The sequence below is a fragment of the Rattus norvegicus genome, chromosome 13 (assembly GCF_021556685.1).
Source record: "Rattus norvegicus strain SHRSP/BbbUtx chromosome 13, alternate assembly SHRSP_T2T, whole genome shotgun sequence".
Taxonomy (NCBI): domain Eukaryota; kingdom Metazoa; phylum Chordata; class Mammalia; order Rodentia; family Muridae; genus Rattus; species Rattus norvegicus.
In genome coordinates this window covers 68495002-68510000 of record NC_141546.1, presented here as the reverse complement: position 1 = coordinate 68510000, position 14999 = coordinate 68495002, and the positions used below count along the sequence as shown (strand labels likewise).

The following is a 14999-nucleotide window of genomic DNA, read 5'->3' as shown; positions in this document are numbered from 1 at the left end:
TGATATCGTCCTGATGCGGTCTAAACTTAACATTATTCTGAAGCTTTACCTGATTTCTGATCTTCCTCCAAAGCTGAGGGTAAGGGGTGATCCATTCCTCCATAAAACCCTAAGATTGAATCACTGGGCACCTCATAGCAAAACCACAGGAAACTGCCTCTGGAGAGGTGGTGTTTTAGGGGATGCTAAGGGTCAATAGAAGTCATTTCCCCTTCCTGTGGCCTCTAACAGTGACATGCTTCCACCCCGTGGGTAGGTGAACATCTCTGAGTCTCAGAAGGACATCATCTTCTCTGCCATCACAGAAGGCCACCTAGACAGGACCATCTTCCATGGGGCCATCATGTCCGTCTTCCCTGTCGTTATGTACTTCTGGAAAAGGTACCTCCACTGTCCTACCCACTGACTACCAAGCCAAACAGTGTTTTGCCTTCCTGAGTCCCATCATCCCCAGTTTTGTGAGGAACTAGGAGGGCTGTTCCTGCCCTACCCACTCAGCTCCACCAGCATGCCTGGGGTTAAAAGGAGGACAGAAGAGTGAGAACAATAAAAGCCAGAATGCTGGCTCCACACCTCTCCTCCTCTTGTGCTTCCTTGGATCAGGAGCATGAGTTTGTACCTAAGCCGAAACTCTTCTCCACTAAGCATGAGGCTGACTGCAGCTCCTGAGGGACAAAAATCTGTCAAGGCGGAAACTGTCTGTGGTAAAGAACCTTAGGCCAGAGCAGTTTCCCGTTCTATTTTCACCTAATCATCACTGAGGCATGGAGAGAAGTTGGTACTCAGTTTTATGTCACCTCTCTCCCAAAAGACAAATGACAAACGTCACTTTAAACTTAAAATGAAGACATGGCAAGGAGCCAATGAGGGCCAAAATTCAAAACCTAAATTACCAAAATACTTGTCAACCAAACACAACTGCACCAGGAGCCAACTGGGAGAAGCTGAGAACTAGCAGGTGACCTTCCTGTGATGGTTCCCCCATGGACGCTGAGGTATGATAGATTTGCTTCTTTAGGCAAGGGGGAGGAGACTACATTTGAGGAAAGATTCCTGCTATTAATGTCCTTTTCCTTTTATTATTAAATATGTAACTATCACCAGGTATTAGCCCACCCTTTTGAGCAGATCTCTGCAGACCTACAAAGATGGACTATCTTGTAGAGACGCTGTATAGACAAACAGATAACAAGTCTATAGAATTCCTGATTTGACTCAAACAATTTTAGGAAAAAAGTTTTTAGAGATGGTCTGAGTTGCTAGAAAGATGTAATAAGGTAAGAATCAAGAAGAGAATGTGTCCACTCTTCCGAATAGTAAGTAAAGGCTGCATAGTAAGAAATACAATGAGCTTTCATAATTACACTAAGAGAAATAGGCTTGGGACAAATTTGTGTTCAAGGAAAAACATTTAGGTCTAAGGATAAAGTCATAGGTGTGTACTGTGATAAGGCAAGACCATGTAAAAACGGTTGCTTTCGACTTATAATGAGCATATTATAATGAAACACGGCTTTGAACTTACTATCAGCATCCTTCTGTAACTCCAATTCTATGTAACATTTTATCTCTGAGGTAATTTTCTAGAGAACTTTTTATGTAAGAAGGTACAAAAACACAGGAGAAAAGAAAGTTGTTGGTTGAATGGTTTGCTTGGAGAGTTTTGCCCTATCCATCCATCCATTCATCTATCCATCCACCCACCCACCTACCTACCCACCCACCCATCCACCCACCCACCCACCCATCCATCCATCCATTCATCCATCCAAATGCATTTGTCTTTTTGTCTATATATTTGTGTGTATGCATATGTATATATGTAAGCATGCATGAATACTTGTGGAGTTGATGGTGACAGACAGTCCAGCCTGGCCAGAGTGTGGGTGTATGAATGTTTGAATGTGTATGTGTCTATACATATCTGCCTGTGTAAACATCTTAATTCTTTTCCTTTCCTTCCTCTCTGGTTCACCAGTTTAACCAGCTTAGCCAGAGAGGTTTCTGGTTGACTCACTAGAGACAGGAACACCACCAGCTTTTTAATTAATTCTCCGCTGCTAAGCAGTATGTGTTAATCACCAAATGTTAGCGTTTATTAAAGCACAAGTAATAAAGAGTTAAGTTTCCCCAATGCTTAATGAGGCACAGAACAGTAAGAAAGAGTTAAGTTTTTTTTTTTTTTTTTTTTTTTAGCACAGAACAGTAAAAAAGAGCTAGGTTTCCCTGGCTTTTATTTAAGCATAAAGAGTTAAATAAAGCACAGAGTTAAAGAGAAAGAAGCCAGCGGTTTTGTTTTTGTTTTTGTTTTTTTTTAAGATTTATTTATTTATTGCATGTATGTGAGTACACTGTCACTGTCTTCAGACACACCAGAAGAGGGCATGGGATCCTATTATAGATGGTTGTGAGCCACCATATGGTTGCTGGGAATTGAACTCAGGACCTCTGGAAGGGCAGTCAGTGCTCTTAACCACTGAGCCATCTCTCCAGTCTAAGCCAGCAGTTTTTAACCATAGCTAGGACTTTCTAGAAGTTATCAGCAAGCATTCAGTATAGTTAGAGAGCTAGAAGGCCAGAGACCATCAGTCTTCAAAGCTACATCCAACACTGTGTCCCGCTTCAACCCATTCCAGGCCAGGCTGGCTCCCAGCACAACTGTGTACCTCTGGCTCATAACCTGTCCTGCTGAGAATTGTCTTCACAGTCTGGCCTGAGCTGTCTCAGCTGACTGTCAAGTCTGGGGTTCTACAAGAGCCTTCTTCTGGGTTTCTCATATAGTTTGCATCCTCAATGACAATCTAGTTGGTCTGGCTACTGTGTTTCCCTTTTTCTTTAAAAAAAAAAAAGGCTGAGGGGGGATGGAAGGATGGCTCAGTAGGTAAGAGCATTTGTAGAAGACCTGAAATCAATTCCACATTAGGCAGCTTACAACCAACTGCTTACCACCTATAACTCCAGCTACGGGGAGTGTGGCTCCTTCTGCTCCCTTTCTGAGCATTGTATGCATATGGTACATATACAGGTAAACATGAGCATTGTATGCATATGGTACATATACAGGCAAACATGAGCATTGTATGCATATGGTACATATACAGGCAAACAGGTACACACACACACACACACACACACACACACACACACACACATCTCTTACATGGGTAAACAATGCATCCTTGCTTATTGGAGCAAAGCAATTGTAACAGAATAGTCTGGCCCTTGGGGAGCAGGAGATGGGAGCAGGCAAGAACCATGCTTACCTCAAGCTGAGGGAGTTCAAGTGCAGACAATTAAACCTAATCTTACGAACCAAGGAGTCCTGGGAGGAAGGGACCAAAGAGGAAGTGTTGAGTGTTTTGAAATCTTCTGGGAAGTAACATTTCACAAGTAATAGTATGACAGTAAATATACAAGTTTGAGGAACCAGTTATCTTCCGGGGGAAAAGCATGCTGGGATCCAGGAGTGGAACTCTCAGGAAGAGACACACGGGATCCCAGCTGGATATGCTGGGTAACTTAGACACTAGACAGAGGTTACAAAGCCTGACACTCAAGGGGCACAGCTAACTATACCCCAGGCTGGGCATAGTAGTTCTTTACAGACTCTGTTGACTGTGGTTCCAGAAGGGAGTCCGCCACATAATGCTCAGGTCAGTCCTCCACTGGAGCCAAGCCTGGACAAGGAGAATGTCCTTAGACAGGCAGCACTTCCAGTGCAATACAGCATACCATATCTCTCCTTCTGTTGAACACCCACAGTCTGAATGGCTGATCTTACCATCTCTCTCCTTCTGCTGGACACCCCACAGTCTGGATGGCTGGTCCCACTCAAGCTGCCCTTATATTCGTCATTCCAACCCTTCTGTGTAACTGGCAGCCATTCTTCCCACAGGTTTTGTAGCTGGAAGGCAACACGCTCCTATATAGAGTACATTGGGAAGAAGTTTGAGGACGGAAGAAATCCTCCCAAATCTGTATACAAGTACCCACCATGGAGTGGAGGTAAGTCCACCCTGGGTCCATAGCCCCATTTCTCCAGCCAGAGATGTGTAAAGAGAGAACAGAAGTCTAAAGAGCTAACTCTAAGAGTTACAGGGCACAAAGGTGGTGGCTATTGTAGTGGTCATCACCTTAACTTGGCCCTTAGAGAAATAGCAGTATTAGTGCTCATTGTATGATATTAAGGACGAGGGGTGCCATCCAGAGCAAACCGGGCAGGGCGTCCTGGGATCCTGCTCCCCTGCTCCACATGCAGAGCCACCGTAACCTCTTTGGCAGCTGTTCAGGAGGCTCCCATCCAACTATCACCATGAGAACCTTAGCATTCAAGAAGTATGCATTTTTATTGAGTTAAGTGAGAAAATAAGTGAAAACTAGATACACAGTGATAAATGTACAAATTTTCATGTATATACGTGAAAATGTAAGGGAAATGTAGGAGTTAAGTTGAAAGTGTTGAGTATCTTGGTGTTATGGTTGTTAATGAGATATACTTATTGTTAATCTATATTTATAGAACATATGTATTTATAAGATGTGCGCATGCGCGTGTGTGTGTAGTAGTGGTGGTGGTGGTGGTGGTGGTGGTGGTGGTGGTGGTGGTGGTGGTGGTGATGGTGGTGGTGGTTTAAATGAGCCCATAGGCTCATATTTTTGAGTGCTTGGTCTCCAGTTAGTGGAATTGTTTGTTTGGGAAGAATTAGGAAGTATGATCTTGTTGGAGGAGATATGTCACTAGGGAGTGGGTTTTGAGGCTTCAAAAGACTTGCACCATTCCCAGTGTGCCCTCTGTCTCGTGGTAGTGGATCAACACGTGAGCTCTCAGCCCCTTCCTCACCCTGCTATCATAGACTCTAAGCCTCTGAACCCATAATTCCAATTAAACACTTTTATAAGTTGCCTTGGTCATGGTGTTTTATCTCAGCAATAGAAAAGTCACACACACACACACACACACACACACACACACACACACACACACCCCACCTTATTAACTCTCTCATCCATAGGTGGTTTTCTTGGCACAAAGTCATTGTGCTGATTATACTTTTTTCCAACTTGACACAATTTAGAGTCATCAGGGAAGAGAAAACCTCGGTTGAGAAAATGATCTATTGAATTGCCTGGAGCCAAGTCAGTAGGGCATTTTCTTGATTAATGATTGATTTTACAGTGCTCACCACACCTGACACTCCTAGGCAGGTGGTCCCGAGTGTATGAGAAAGCAGGCTAAGCAAGCCATGAGAAGCAAACCAGGAAGCACCTTTCCTCTATGGCCTTGGCTTCAATTTTTGCCTCCGGGCTCCTCCCCTGAATTCCTTTCAGGACCAATTGTAAGTTATCAGATGAAATAGACCCTTTTCTTCCCAAGTTGCTTTTGGTCTTGAAAATTTTGGCACCCAGATATTTAATGTTGGAGCTAAGTTATGTGTGCTGGAAGAGAAAAGGAGACCAAAGGGAGGCCTGGTCTGCACTGAGATAAAGAGGGGAGTGACCTCATGGCCAAAACCCACCCTTGTAAGCAAGTAAACAGCAACTCATGAAAGGAAAGGGCCAAAGAATTTTCTGCCCCTAAAAAGCACTAACAAGCAAGTGCTTCCTCAAAAGTGATTCAAGGGTGCGGCAGAGAGTGGAGGCCCAGTTCATTAGACTTCAGCAGAAGGGAGTGAGGACTCTATCAGGAACTGCACTAGGTGCCATTTGCGTGATGCTTTGACTAAGAATACGGCTTCATTCTACCCTTGTCCAGGAAATTTGAGTGAAGTTGGATTTAAAGACAGTGGACTAGTTTGTCTGGCAGAGGAGGTTTTAAGATAGGAGAACGTTCAGTGTAATAGGAATTAAAATCCAGCTAGTCCATATAAAAGCATACTCTCTGGGTATTTTATTTACAACCTGTAAGCCTAGATTGGGCAGATTTGGAGTCATGCCAACTTACCTCTCAGTCATATGTCCCTTGTTATTTGTTGTTTCTCACCATGTGATCATGGTTCATGGCAGCCTCCGCCACTCTCCACATCTTTTCTTCTTCCCTTTGATCTCTCCTGAGACCGCCCCCCTCAGTCTTCAAGTCCTACCTTTGACCAGTTAAATTGGGGAGCAACATTTATCACTTGGTGTGCGGTGAGGCTCTGCTCCTCAGGGTAACCAGATCTCAGGAGCCAGTATTAGCATTTAAACACAAGCAGCAGTGGACCAAACCCCTACAGTTCAGACTGGCGCTTAGAAAGCGGATGCAATTATTTGAAGAGACTGGAGGGACCAAGGAACGCTGCCCCAAGGCAGTAGGAAAGGTATCCTGAGGACAGAACCTCACACATCAAAAGCTCTAACCTTGGGAGGATGCAGGCTTGCTTGAAAGGAGAGCAGAAGCCAATGCAGCCGTGGTCCAAGGGGACCAGACAGTGTCATCCATGTGACAAAAATTTTGGAGGTGTGGAAGACACAATATTGAGAGGAACATGTAGTCTTAACCCTCTGTTTCAGACTAAGGCCAGTCAAGGTGTTTCATGGTCAGAGTTCCTACAAGGAGGCACTGAGAGACCACTGTGTGGATGTAAAGGTGAAACTGAATTTGCAGTAGAGACTCTAGGATACTGGATGCCAGCACTGTGGAATGTCCAGGAGAACTGTAGGAGAGCACGGCTAGCCCAAGAGGGAGGGTATGTGCCCTGCAGATATGGAGCAGAAGTGGTGGGCCTGCCTAAGCCCTGTGGAGCCCAGTCAAATTTATCATAAGCCCTAGATGCTAAATACAGAATTGCAGGATTTGGTGTTTTCCCTGCAGGATTTGGGGCTGGTTTTGGTCTAATCACTCCTTGCTATGCCCCAATACTTCAGCTCTGTTTAGTTTTGGTTTTGCTTTTCTTTTACAAGGCAGGGTTTCTGTCTGTAGCCCTGGTCCTGGCTATCCTGCAACTCACTATGTAGGCCAAGCTAGCCTTGAACTCAGAGATCCTCTGTCTCCCTAAAGTGTGGCCATCATACCCAGGTCTGATTCTTCAGTTTTGAAGAAGGAATATTTACTATGTATTATGTTTTGCAAGAGAAGGGACTGAGGTAGCAGAATAAACTCCATTTTGTTTTTAAGACTCCATTCTAAGTTAACTTTCCCTTAGAGAGGCCTGACCCCCTCCCTTGAGGCCTGAGAAACAAAATTATGAAATGTCCCTGGCAGTTGGAGACACAACAGATGCAGCTGGCTGATAACAGAGTGGGCTAAGAAAACAAACCTTTCCCAGGTCAAGGTTCTCCTTTTTGATGTATACTCCCTCCTCATGGTTTAACCAGGTGCTATAAAACAATTAGCTTGAAAGATCAACATTCATTTACCCTCTTACTTAATGCCAAGGCTTTCGGTGTTTTCCTTTATAAACTCCCTTCACTTAGAACTGGGGGTGTATTCTTTTTCCTGTTCCATCAGGAAGGTTGGTGGCCCCAGCTCTAGCTTGAATAAAGACCCTCATGGGATTACATTGGGTTGTGATTCCTGGTGGTCCCTTTGGTGTTTTTACAATCTGGGTACAACAGCAAGTATGTATTTTGGGTTTTGTTTTAACTTTAGAGGGATTTTTAAACTTTATTTATTTTATGTAAATGAATGCTTTGCCCAAGGAGGAGAGAACAGGGTGTCAGAGCCTCTGGGACTTGAGTTTACAAATGGTTGTGAGCCACCATGTGAGTGCTAGGAACGGAACCAGGTCCTCTGCGAGAGCACAGTTAAGAGTGCTCTTAACTGGGAAGCCCTATCTCTGGCCCCTGCTTTTGTTGTTTGTTTGTTTGTGTCTTTTATAGAAGCTCAACAATTAAGGCTTTGGACTTTTAAAGTTTGGAAATTTTAATGACTATGAGGACTTTCCATGTTGAGCTGAGTGCCTTTATGCTACAAGATGCCTCTGAGCCAGTGGCCACGAGGGATAGGTTATGGCCTGAGAGCGATGGTTCGATGGTTTGGTTGGTAAATATGCCTAATGACCTGAGTTTGATCCCGGAATCCACACAGTAGGAGAGAACCGACTTCAGCAGGTTGTTCTCTGACTTCTACAAGTGTGCTGTGGTACATACATACATACACACATACATACACACACACATACATACATGCATACATACATACACACATACATACACACATACATACACACATACATACATACATACACACATACATATACACATACATACATACATACATACATACATACATACACACATACATACACACATACATACATACATACATACATATGCATGCATGCACTGCACATAGACACATTAATAAATAAGAATGTAATTTTTAAAAATGGTATGTTTGAGTGTCAATTTGACAGTGGGTGGAGCATGGTCATTAGTACGAGTTGTTGGCTTGGTGGAATCTTGTATCACCCAAGAGACAAGCCCCTCAGCGCCTGTGTGGAGGATCGTCTTGACTGGAGTAATTGAAGGGGAATACCTGCACCCTGAGGCACCGCCATTCCCTGACTGGGATCCTAGACTGAATGAATGGAGATGTGGACCTGGGCAGCAGCGTTTGCCTCACTGTCTTCTAATTGCGGGTGCATCCCGACCATCTGCTGCCTGTCCCCACCACCTTAACTTCCCCATCTTCTTGTCTAAGCCCCTTGAGTTGAGTTTGTCTAAGTGTTTCAACAGAGCAAAAGGAAAAGCCAGTAAGACATCTGCGATTGAATGTCTTGCGATAAGCAACTTAAAAGAAGGGTTTGCCTTCACTTACATTTCAAGGAGATTCGAACTGTCTGGGAGGGGAATGGCAGAAGAAGCAGGAAGCTGGTCGTGCTATATCCTCGACAGGAAGCAGAGGAGGAAGAATGCTAACTCTCAGCTCACTTCCTCATTTTTACTCAGAGGGTCTTGCCTCACGGACTAAACACCTCTGGAAACACCTTCACAGAAATACCCAATCAAACTGACAGCAAAGATGAACTGTGGGGGACAATGGAAACTGAGGTTGGAAGTGATAGGCAGGACAAGCAGAGAATTCTCCTCCTGAGACCAGTTGCCTTAGTGGTGGCCAAAGAGCTCCCCACTTTTACTGTATTTCCTAGAATAGGATTCCATAGAAATAAACCCCAAAGTCCTATTCAGTCGCAACATAAAAAAGAGAGGAGCAGGAGAGTCTGAATTATGGGGTCAGGGCCCCAAGCCTAGAGAGTCACATGGGCCGAGGAGTCCTGAGATGTGCTTCTCACTGTCAGCCCCAGACCCCTGATCGCAGATACAAAGTCAGGCTATTGATAATGTTCTGTCATTGACGTTCTATAACCTGCAGACGTTAAACAGCGGCTTTTGCCCTTACTTGAGAAAATCTTGTTTTGTTTTCTGAGTGATGCTATATATAGAATTTTAATGTGCCTCCTCCTTTCTTCTCAGGTGACCATACTGTCTTAAGATTCAGCTTGCTCAGAGGTATCGAGTGGTTTAGACCTCAGCATCCCCGGGATGTACTGACAAATTCGCTCCAAAACTGTGAGTTGAAGATTCACTGATTGCAAAAGTTCCCTGGCCAGGTAGGGTAGTTCTGAGTCCAAATCAGCCCATTTTCCTATTAATTATAAAGAGACTAAGCTCCTCTAATGTAAATGAATAATTGTTCAAGGCTGTATAGCTTGTGAGTAGGAAAAATGTGTAAGAAGTTTTCATGACTCCCCTCTAGGCTCTGTGCACAGCTCCTACCTGAATAATCGTGTCTTGTCCATTCCTTTGTAGCCTTCTGAAGAAGAGGCATAAAACCCTCTGTCTCAGTCTGTTTTGAGCCTAACACAAAATCTTTTCTAAGAGACCACAAAAGGCTTTCTCCTTTCACAGCATCCACCTGCTGATTTGAACACATCTCCATCCTGCTTTCTGGAGGCTCCCATCACTATGCTCCTCATTACTGACTGGTCCTTGCCTCCCTTACTGAGAGCACAGTATGCTCTCTTCCCCATCTTCCAACTCAAAGAGTCAACTTTACTCCCAAGCATCAAACCCGCCTTTGTTTCCACACAGAATCCCGGTTCTTAGCTTGTGTTGGGGGAGGAAGTTAGGCTTTTCTGCTTCTCTAAGGCATGAAATGCCAGGATGGTTGTGATTCTAGTGGTCCCGTTGCAAGATGTTTACTTCCACGGGTCTATATGACTAACATCGTGTACAGCCTCTATAACCAAATGAAAGCTCTCCTGAGAAAAAGAAAACGAATCACGCAAACCAGGTCTCCGGGACCCCCTACAGCATGAGTTCATCTCCGCTTGCCTAGCAGCCCCTTCCCTGCAATGTGAAACAGACAACTCTGCAGCCCACGTTTTCTTACTGCAAAAGTAGAAGCTAATGCAATGCAGCCTTTCTATCCTAATGATGAATTTCAAACCCAACACAAACTGGTTGATTTAAACCATGCATGCGGCCATAACTATTTTATTTAAAAAAAGAATATGTGGGGTTGGGGATTTAAGCTCAGTGTAGCTCAGTGGTAGAGCGCTTGCCTAGCAAGTGCAAGGCCCTGGGTTCGGTCCCCAGCTCCGAAAAAAAGAAAAGAAAAAAAAGAATATGTACTTATACAGAATGAAGATACCTTTAAATTTAGATCTTTATAGCTATAAAATAAGACATATTACAGTGGTTAAGAGCCTGCAGTGCTCTTGGAGAGGACCCTAGTTCAAATCCTAGCACCCGCATCAGGTATTAACCAGCTGCAGAGGACCTGACACCTCTGGTCTCTGAAGGGGGCACCTCTTCTCACACAGCTTGTGCACACAGACATGCACAGTTAAGAATAATAAAACAGGACGAGGCATGACAGTGCACACCTTTAAATACCAGCACTCAGTCGAAGCAGAGGAAGGCAGATCTCCGTTAGTTCGAAGCCAGCCTAGCGTACATAGTGAGTTCCAAACCATCCAGGGGTACGTAGAGAGATCCTTTCTCAAAAAGAAGAGAAGGAGAAGAAGTTTTAAATTTTTTGGTAAAAGATATGTCTAATTTCACTCATTCATAAACGCTTCGCTTCCAAGAATATCAGTATGTTTTTTTAAGCAGCTAGAAAGTCAGAGTATAGGAGCCTACATTCCTGTTACAATGCTGTTACAAGGTACCCCTTGGTTTTGAGAAAAGCAAAATACTCCAAACTGTGTTCCACAGCGTGGATATATTTGCATGCTTAATCACTAGGGAGTGGAACTTTTTTTAAAACTATTTTACCAGTTACATTCCAAATGTTATCCCCCTCCCTGTCCTCCCTCCCAGAGTTCTTCACCCCATCCTCCTCCCCTTTACCTCTAAGAGGGTGCTCCTACACACACCCACATCCCTCACCCACCCACTTCTAGCTCACACACACTTCCCTCCAAACATCCCTCTTCCCTGGGGCATCAAGTCTCTACATGGTTAGGTACATCCTCTCCCATTTAGGCCAGACCAGGAAGTCCTCTGCTACATATGTGCCAGGGGTCATGGACACCAGCCCATGTATGTTCTTTGGTTGGTGGCTTAGTCTCCGGGAGCTCCCAGGGGTCCCAGTTAGTTGACACTGTTGTTCTTCCTATGGAGTTGCCATCCCCTTCAGCTCCTTCGATCCTTCCCCTAACTCTTGCACAGGGGTCCCTGACTTCCGTCCAGTGGTTGGCTGTAAGTATCTGCATCTGTCTCAGCTGCTGGTAGAGCCTCTCAGAGCACAGCCATGCTAGGCTCCTGTCTGCAAGCACAACATGGATTCAGTAATAGTGTCAGGGTTTGGTGCCTGTGCGTGGACCGGTCACTGGATGGCCTTTCCTTCAGTATCTCCTCTTGAGGATAGAAGGACTAGTAAATGTGGCCTTATGGAAGTAGGGATGGCCTATTGGAAAAGGTCTGTCACTGGGAGTGGGCTTCAAGGTTTCAAAAGCCCATGCCAGGTCTAGTGTCTCTCTCTTGGCCAGAGGCCTGTGGATCAGGATGTAAAGTTCTCAGTTACTGCTTCAGCTCCATGCCTGTCTTGTGCCTGCCACGGTGATCACAGGCCCCAATTCAATGCCTTCTTTTATAAGTTGCCTCAACTATGGTATCTCCTCATAACAACAGAATAGTAACTAAGACACAGAATGGCTAGATGATGTTTACAATAGTTAAATGTGTCATTCTTGTGCTTTTGGTTTTTCTATGGCGTAACTCAAATATGTAAACACACAATCCGTTAAATAAAGATCTTTTATCAAGTGTCAAAAAAAATCTAGTCTAGAAATAAATGTGTATAAGAGGCTAAAATTGATCTCTTCAGCAGCTGATCCCGGTAAGTGGGCAGGAGGAACAGAGGGGAGGGGTCTTTGCTTTGCCAGGATATGGAGTATGCTGTGCATTCTGACTCCTTTGTTTGTATCTTACTTTTACAATATTTATTTATTTGCTTATTTATTACCAGTACACTGTTGCTGTCTTCAAGACACACCAGAAGAGGGCATCCGATCTCATTACAGATGGTTGTGAGCCACCATGTGGTTGCTGGGAATTGAACTCAGGACCTCTGGAAGAGCAGTCAGTGCTCTTAACCACTGAGCTATCTCTCCGGCCCCTTTGTATCTATCTTAGCTGCATCCAGCAACCTTAACCAGGCCAGTCAACCTGGCCTTTGTGATGGATGCTCAGAACCAAAACTGGGGTCTTCATGCTCGCGCAGCAAGCACTTTGTCAACTAAACCATCTCTCCAGCCTCATCCTCTTCCCCTTGTGTCTGTCCTTTTAGACCAAAAATACCCTAAAAAAAAAAAGAGGAAAAATAATCATGCCAAGTCCAGAACTGAGGTGGATGATTCCTTATCAGCTTCCCAGTACTGACAGAACCCTTTTGGTCAGAAATAAAATGTCCTCGCACCATGCGGAAAGATCAAAAAGGAGAATGGGACAGCCCAGACAGAGCAAGACCAGACCATAGCGGGTAAGATGTGGACAGAGTGTGAGAGAGAGCCCCGGCTTCCCATGCCCTCCTTGAGACTGGGGGGGGGTCTATGAGTTTGTGGGTTAGGTCACCTGACCTGAGCTTAAGATATTAGTCCACAGTTCCATAGCCTTGTTCAAATCGTGGCTCTGGGCTGTTGAGAAATCTCATGATGGATGGATGGATGGATGGATGGATGGATGGATGGATGGATGGATGGATGATGGATGGATAGATGGATGGACGGACATGTCACCAAGTACCACAGGAAGTGAGGTGCTCCATTTTCACAGGGACTCACTCCCATCCATTGTCTGTGCAAATCTTGAGTGGGAAGGGGGTGAAGGAGCTGTTGGGCTAAGCAGGCAAGTGACTTTCTCATGTAGCACTTCCTGTTCATTGTCACATTTTTATCCTAACATAAACATCCCTGCAACTTTCCGTGCACGGAAACAGTTGCTCTTCCCTGAGTTCTGAACAAAACTTGACAACTAATAGATTCCATAAAAATTTTTTAAACCAAACCAAACGCAGCAGGCTTCGTTTCAGAGTAACCAGACTCATTGTGTATCTATTGAAAAAGTCAGGAGTAAAAACCACAGGATTTTATGAACTAATCAATGTATCTGTGCATTACAGAATACAGAACTACAAAGCACACTAAAGAATCTCTTAAGGGGGCACAAATGTGTCCTGTACCGATAACTTTTATCCTAGACTTTCCCAAGGGATAAAATACATTACAATGTTACTACAACAGAGCCCATGACCCCCAGGGCTGAAGAAGTTTAGTGAGGCTAGAATTGCAGCAGGTAGTGAAAGACAGTAGGCATGCTTATCCTCAGAGGATGTCAGAGGTAAGCAAGACCCAGGTAGAGTGCTTTAAGGACCCCCCAGGATGGCCCATCTAAGACAAGTATTCAGCACAAGGAAGGTTCAGAAGGAAAAAATGAATCTTCCCTTGCCTCACAGGATAGAAGCTTAAGAACAAGACCTCAATTCATAACGAGAATACTGACAATGAAACAGAATTATAATTCTTAAAAACCAGGTAAGATCCCAGAAAGGAATGAAGAAGAGCCTCATTACTAAGACTGATATCTTTGGAAAGAACTTAATCCTAAAAGAGTAAAAGCCAGCACTTGAGACCAGAGAGGATACAAAAATACCCACAAAGTTACTGAAGAGAACCTAGTGAAATGCCCACTTTGGGGTCCCGCACTAAGTGCTCTCCTGGTAGATTAAGACATAGCTGAACCTGTTAGCAGCCAACAAGTCTCACTTAAGGAAAGAAAAGGTGGTTTCATTTGCATGTGCGCAGGCATGCATGTGTGGGCATGAGAGAGAGAGAGAGAGAGAGAGAGAGAGAGAGAGAGAGAGAGAGAGAGAGAGAGAGATTGATTTTTGTCCTGTTTTCTCATTGATCATTAATAGAGGGATACTCCTATAGCTTTGCCCTTTACAGGCATGTGATATATAATTTGTAGGGCAAAGGCCACATTTTATTTTTCTTTGTACTCCCAGTACTCAACCCAGTGACACCTTAATAGTTTCCCCATAAATACATACCCAATACATGAGTAAATGAATTGGCCACACCACTGGGCATGTAGTAGAGAGAATAAGCCATGAAATTATGCCTTTGCTTTTCCTGGCCTTAGAATTTCCTGACCTATGACAAGAAAACAAAACCAATAATCAATTATAGCCATCATGACCACAGCAAAGAGGGAACAGTAATGACTGTCTCTTTATGTTCCAGTCATTCTTGGTGCTTTGAGAACTTTTTAATTTTTTTATTCTTAGGGAGTTCATACAGCCCATTTAGATCAAGGAGTGACCAAAAGACACAGAGGAAGAGAGACAGAAGGATCCATCTTCAGAGAAGCCTTTGCAGGTGCATGCATCGGAGAGAGACATGAGAAGTATGAGGACATCTGTCTCTCACATCCACCACCACTGGATCCAGATGTTTCCTCAAGGAGAGGGATTGGCTTATGTGTACAGGACCTTGGGGTACTAGGCTTCACCCCTACACAATAATCGGGTCTACAGGTCATTAGCCAGAATAAAGGATACACCCTATATAGTA

At 44.2% G+C, this 14999-nt stretch overlaps 1 protein-coding gene and 1 long non-coding RNA gene across 5 annotated transcripts in view; one reads left to right on the top strand and one right to left on the bottom strand.

The window, feature by feature from the left end:
* Positions 1 to 3378, bottom strand: part of LOC148001689 (uncharacterized) — a 30942-nt gene extending 27564 nt beyond the window's left edge. The window contains exon 1 of one of the 2 annotated variants that reach the window (XR_015636022.1): positions 3264 to 3378. This is a non-coding gene — a long non-coding RNA (uncharacterized LOC148001689). The remainder of the gene's footprint in view (positions 1 to 3263) is intronic. The other variant, XR_015636021.1, reaches the window with a different exon arrangement.
* Rgsl1 (regulator of G-protein signaling like 1) overlaps positions 1 to 14999 on the top strand; it is a 54725-nt gene extending 39726 nt beyond the window's left edge. For 2 of the 3 annotated variants that reach the window (XM_087581713.1, NM_001433217.1), the window contains 6 exon segments: positions 1 to 79; positions 257 to 381; positions 3896 to 4005; positions 9394 to 9489; positions 12716 to 12907; positions 14714 to 14999. The exon segment at positions 1 to 79 is cut by the window's left edge and continues 60 nt beyond it. In XM_087581713.1, the coding sequence (XP_087437839.1) occupies positions 1 to 79; positions 257 to 381; positions 3896 to 4005; positions 9394 to 9489; positions 12716 to 12807 (502 nt within the window). In that variant the 3' untranslated portion in view covers positions 12808 to 12907; positions 14714 to 14999. 3 annotated transcript variants of the gene reach the window in all.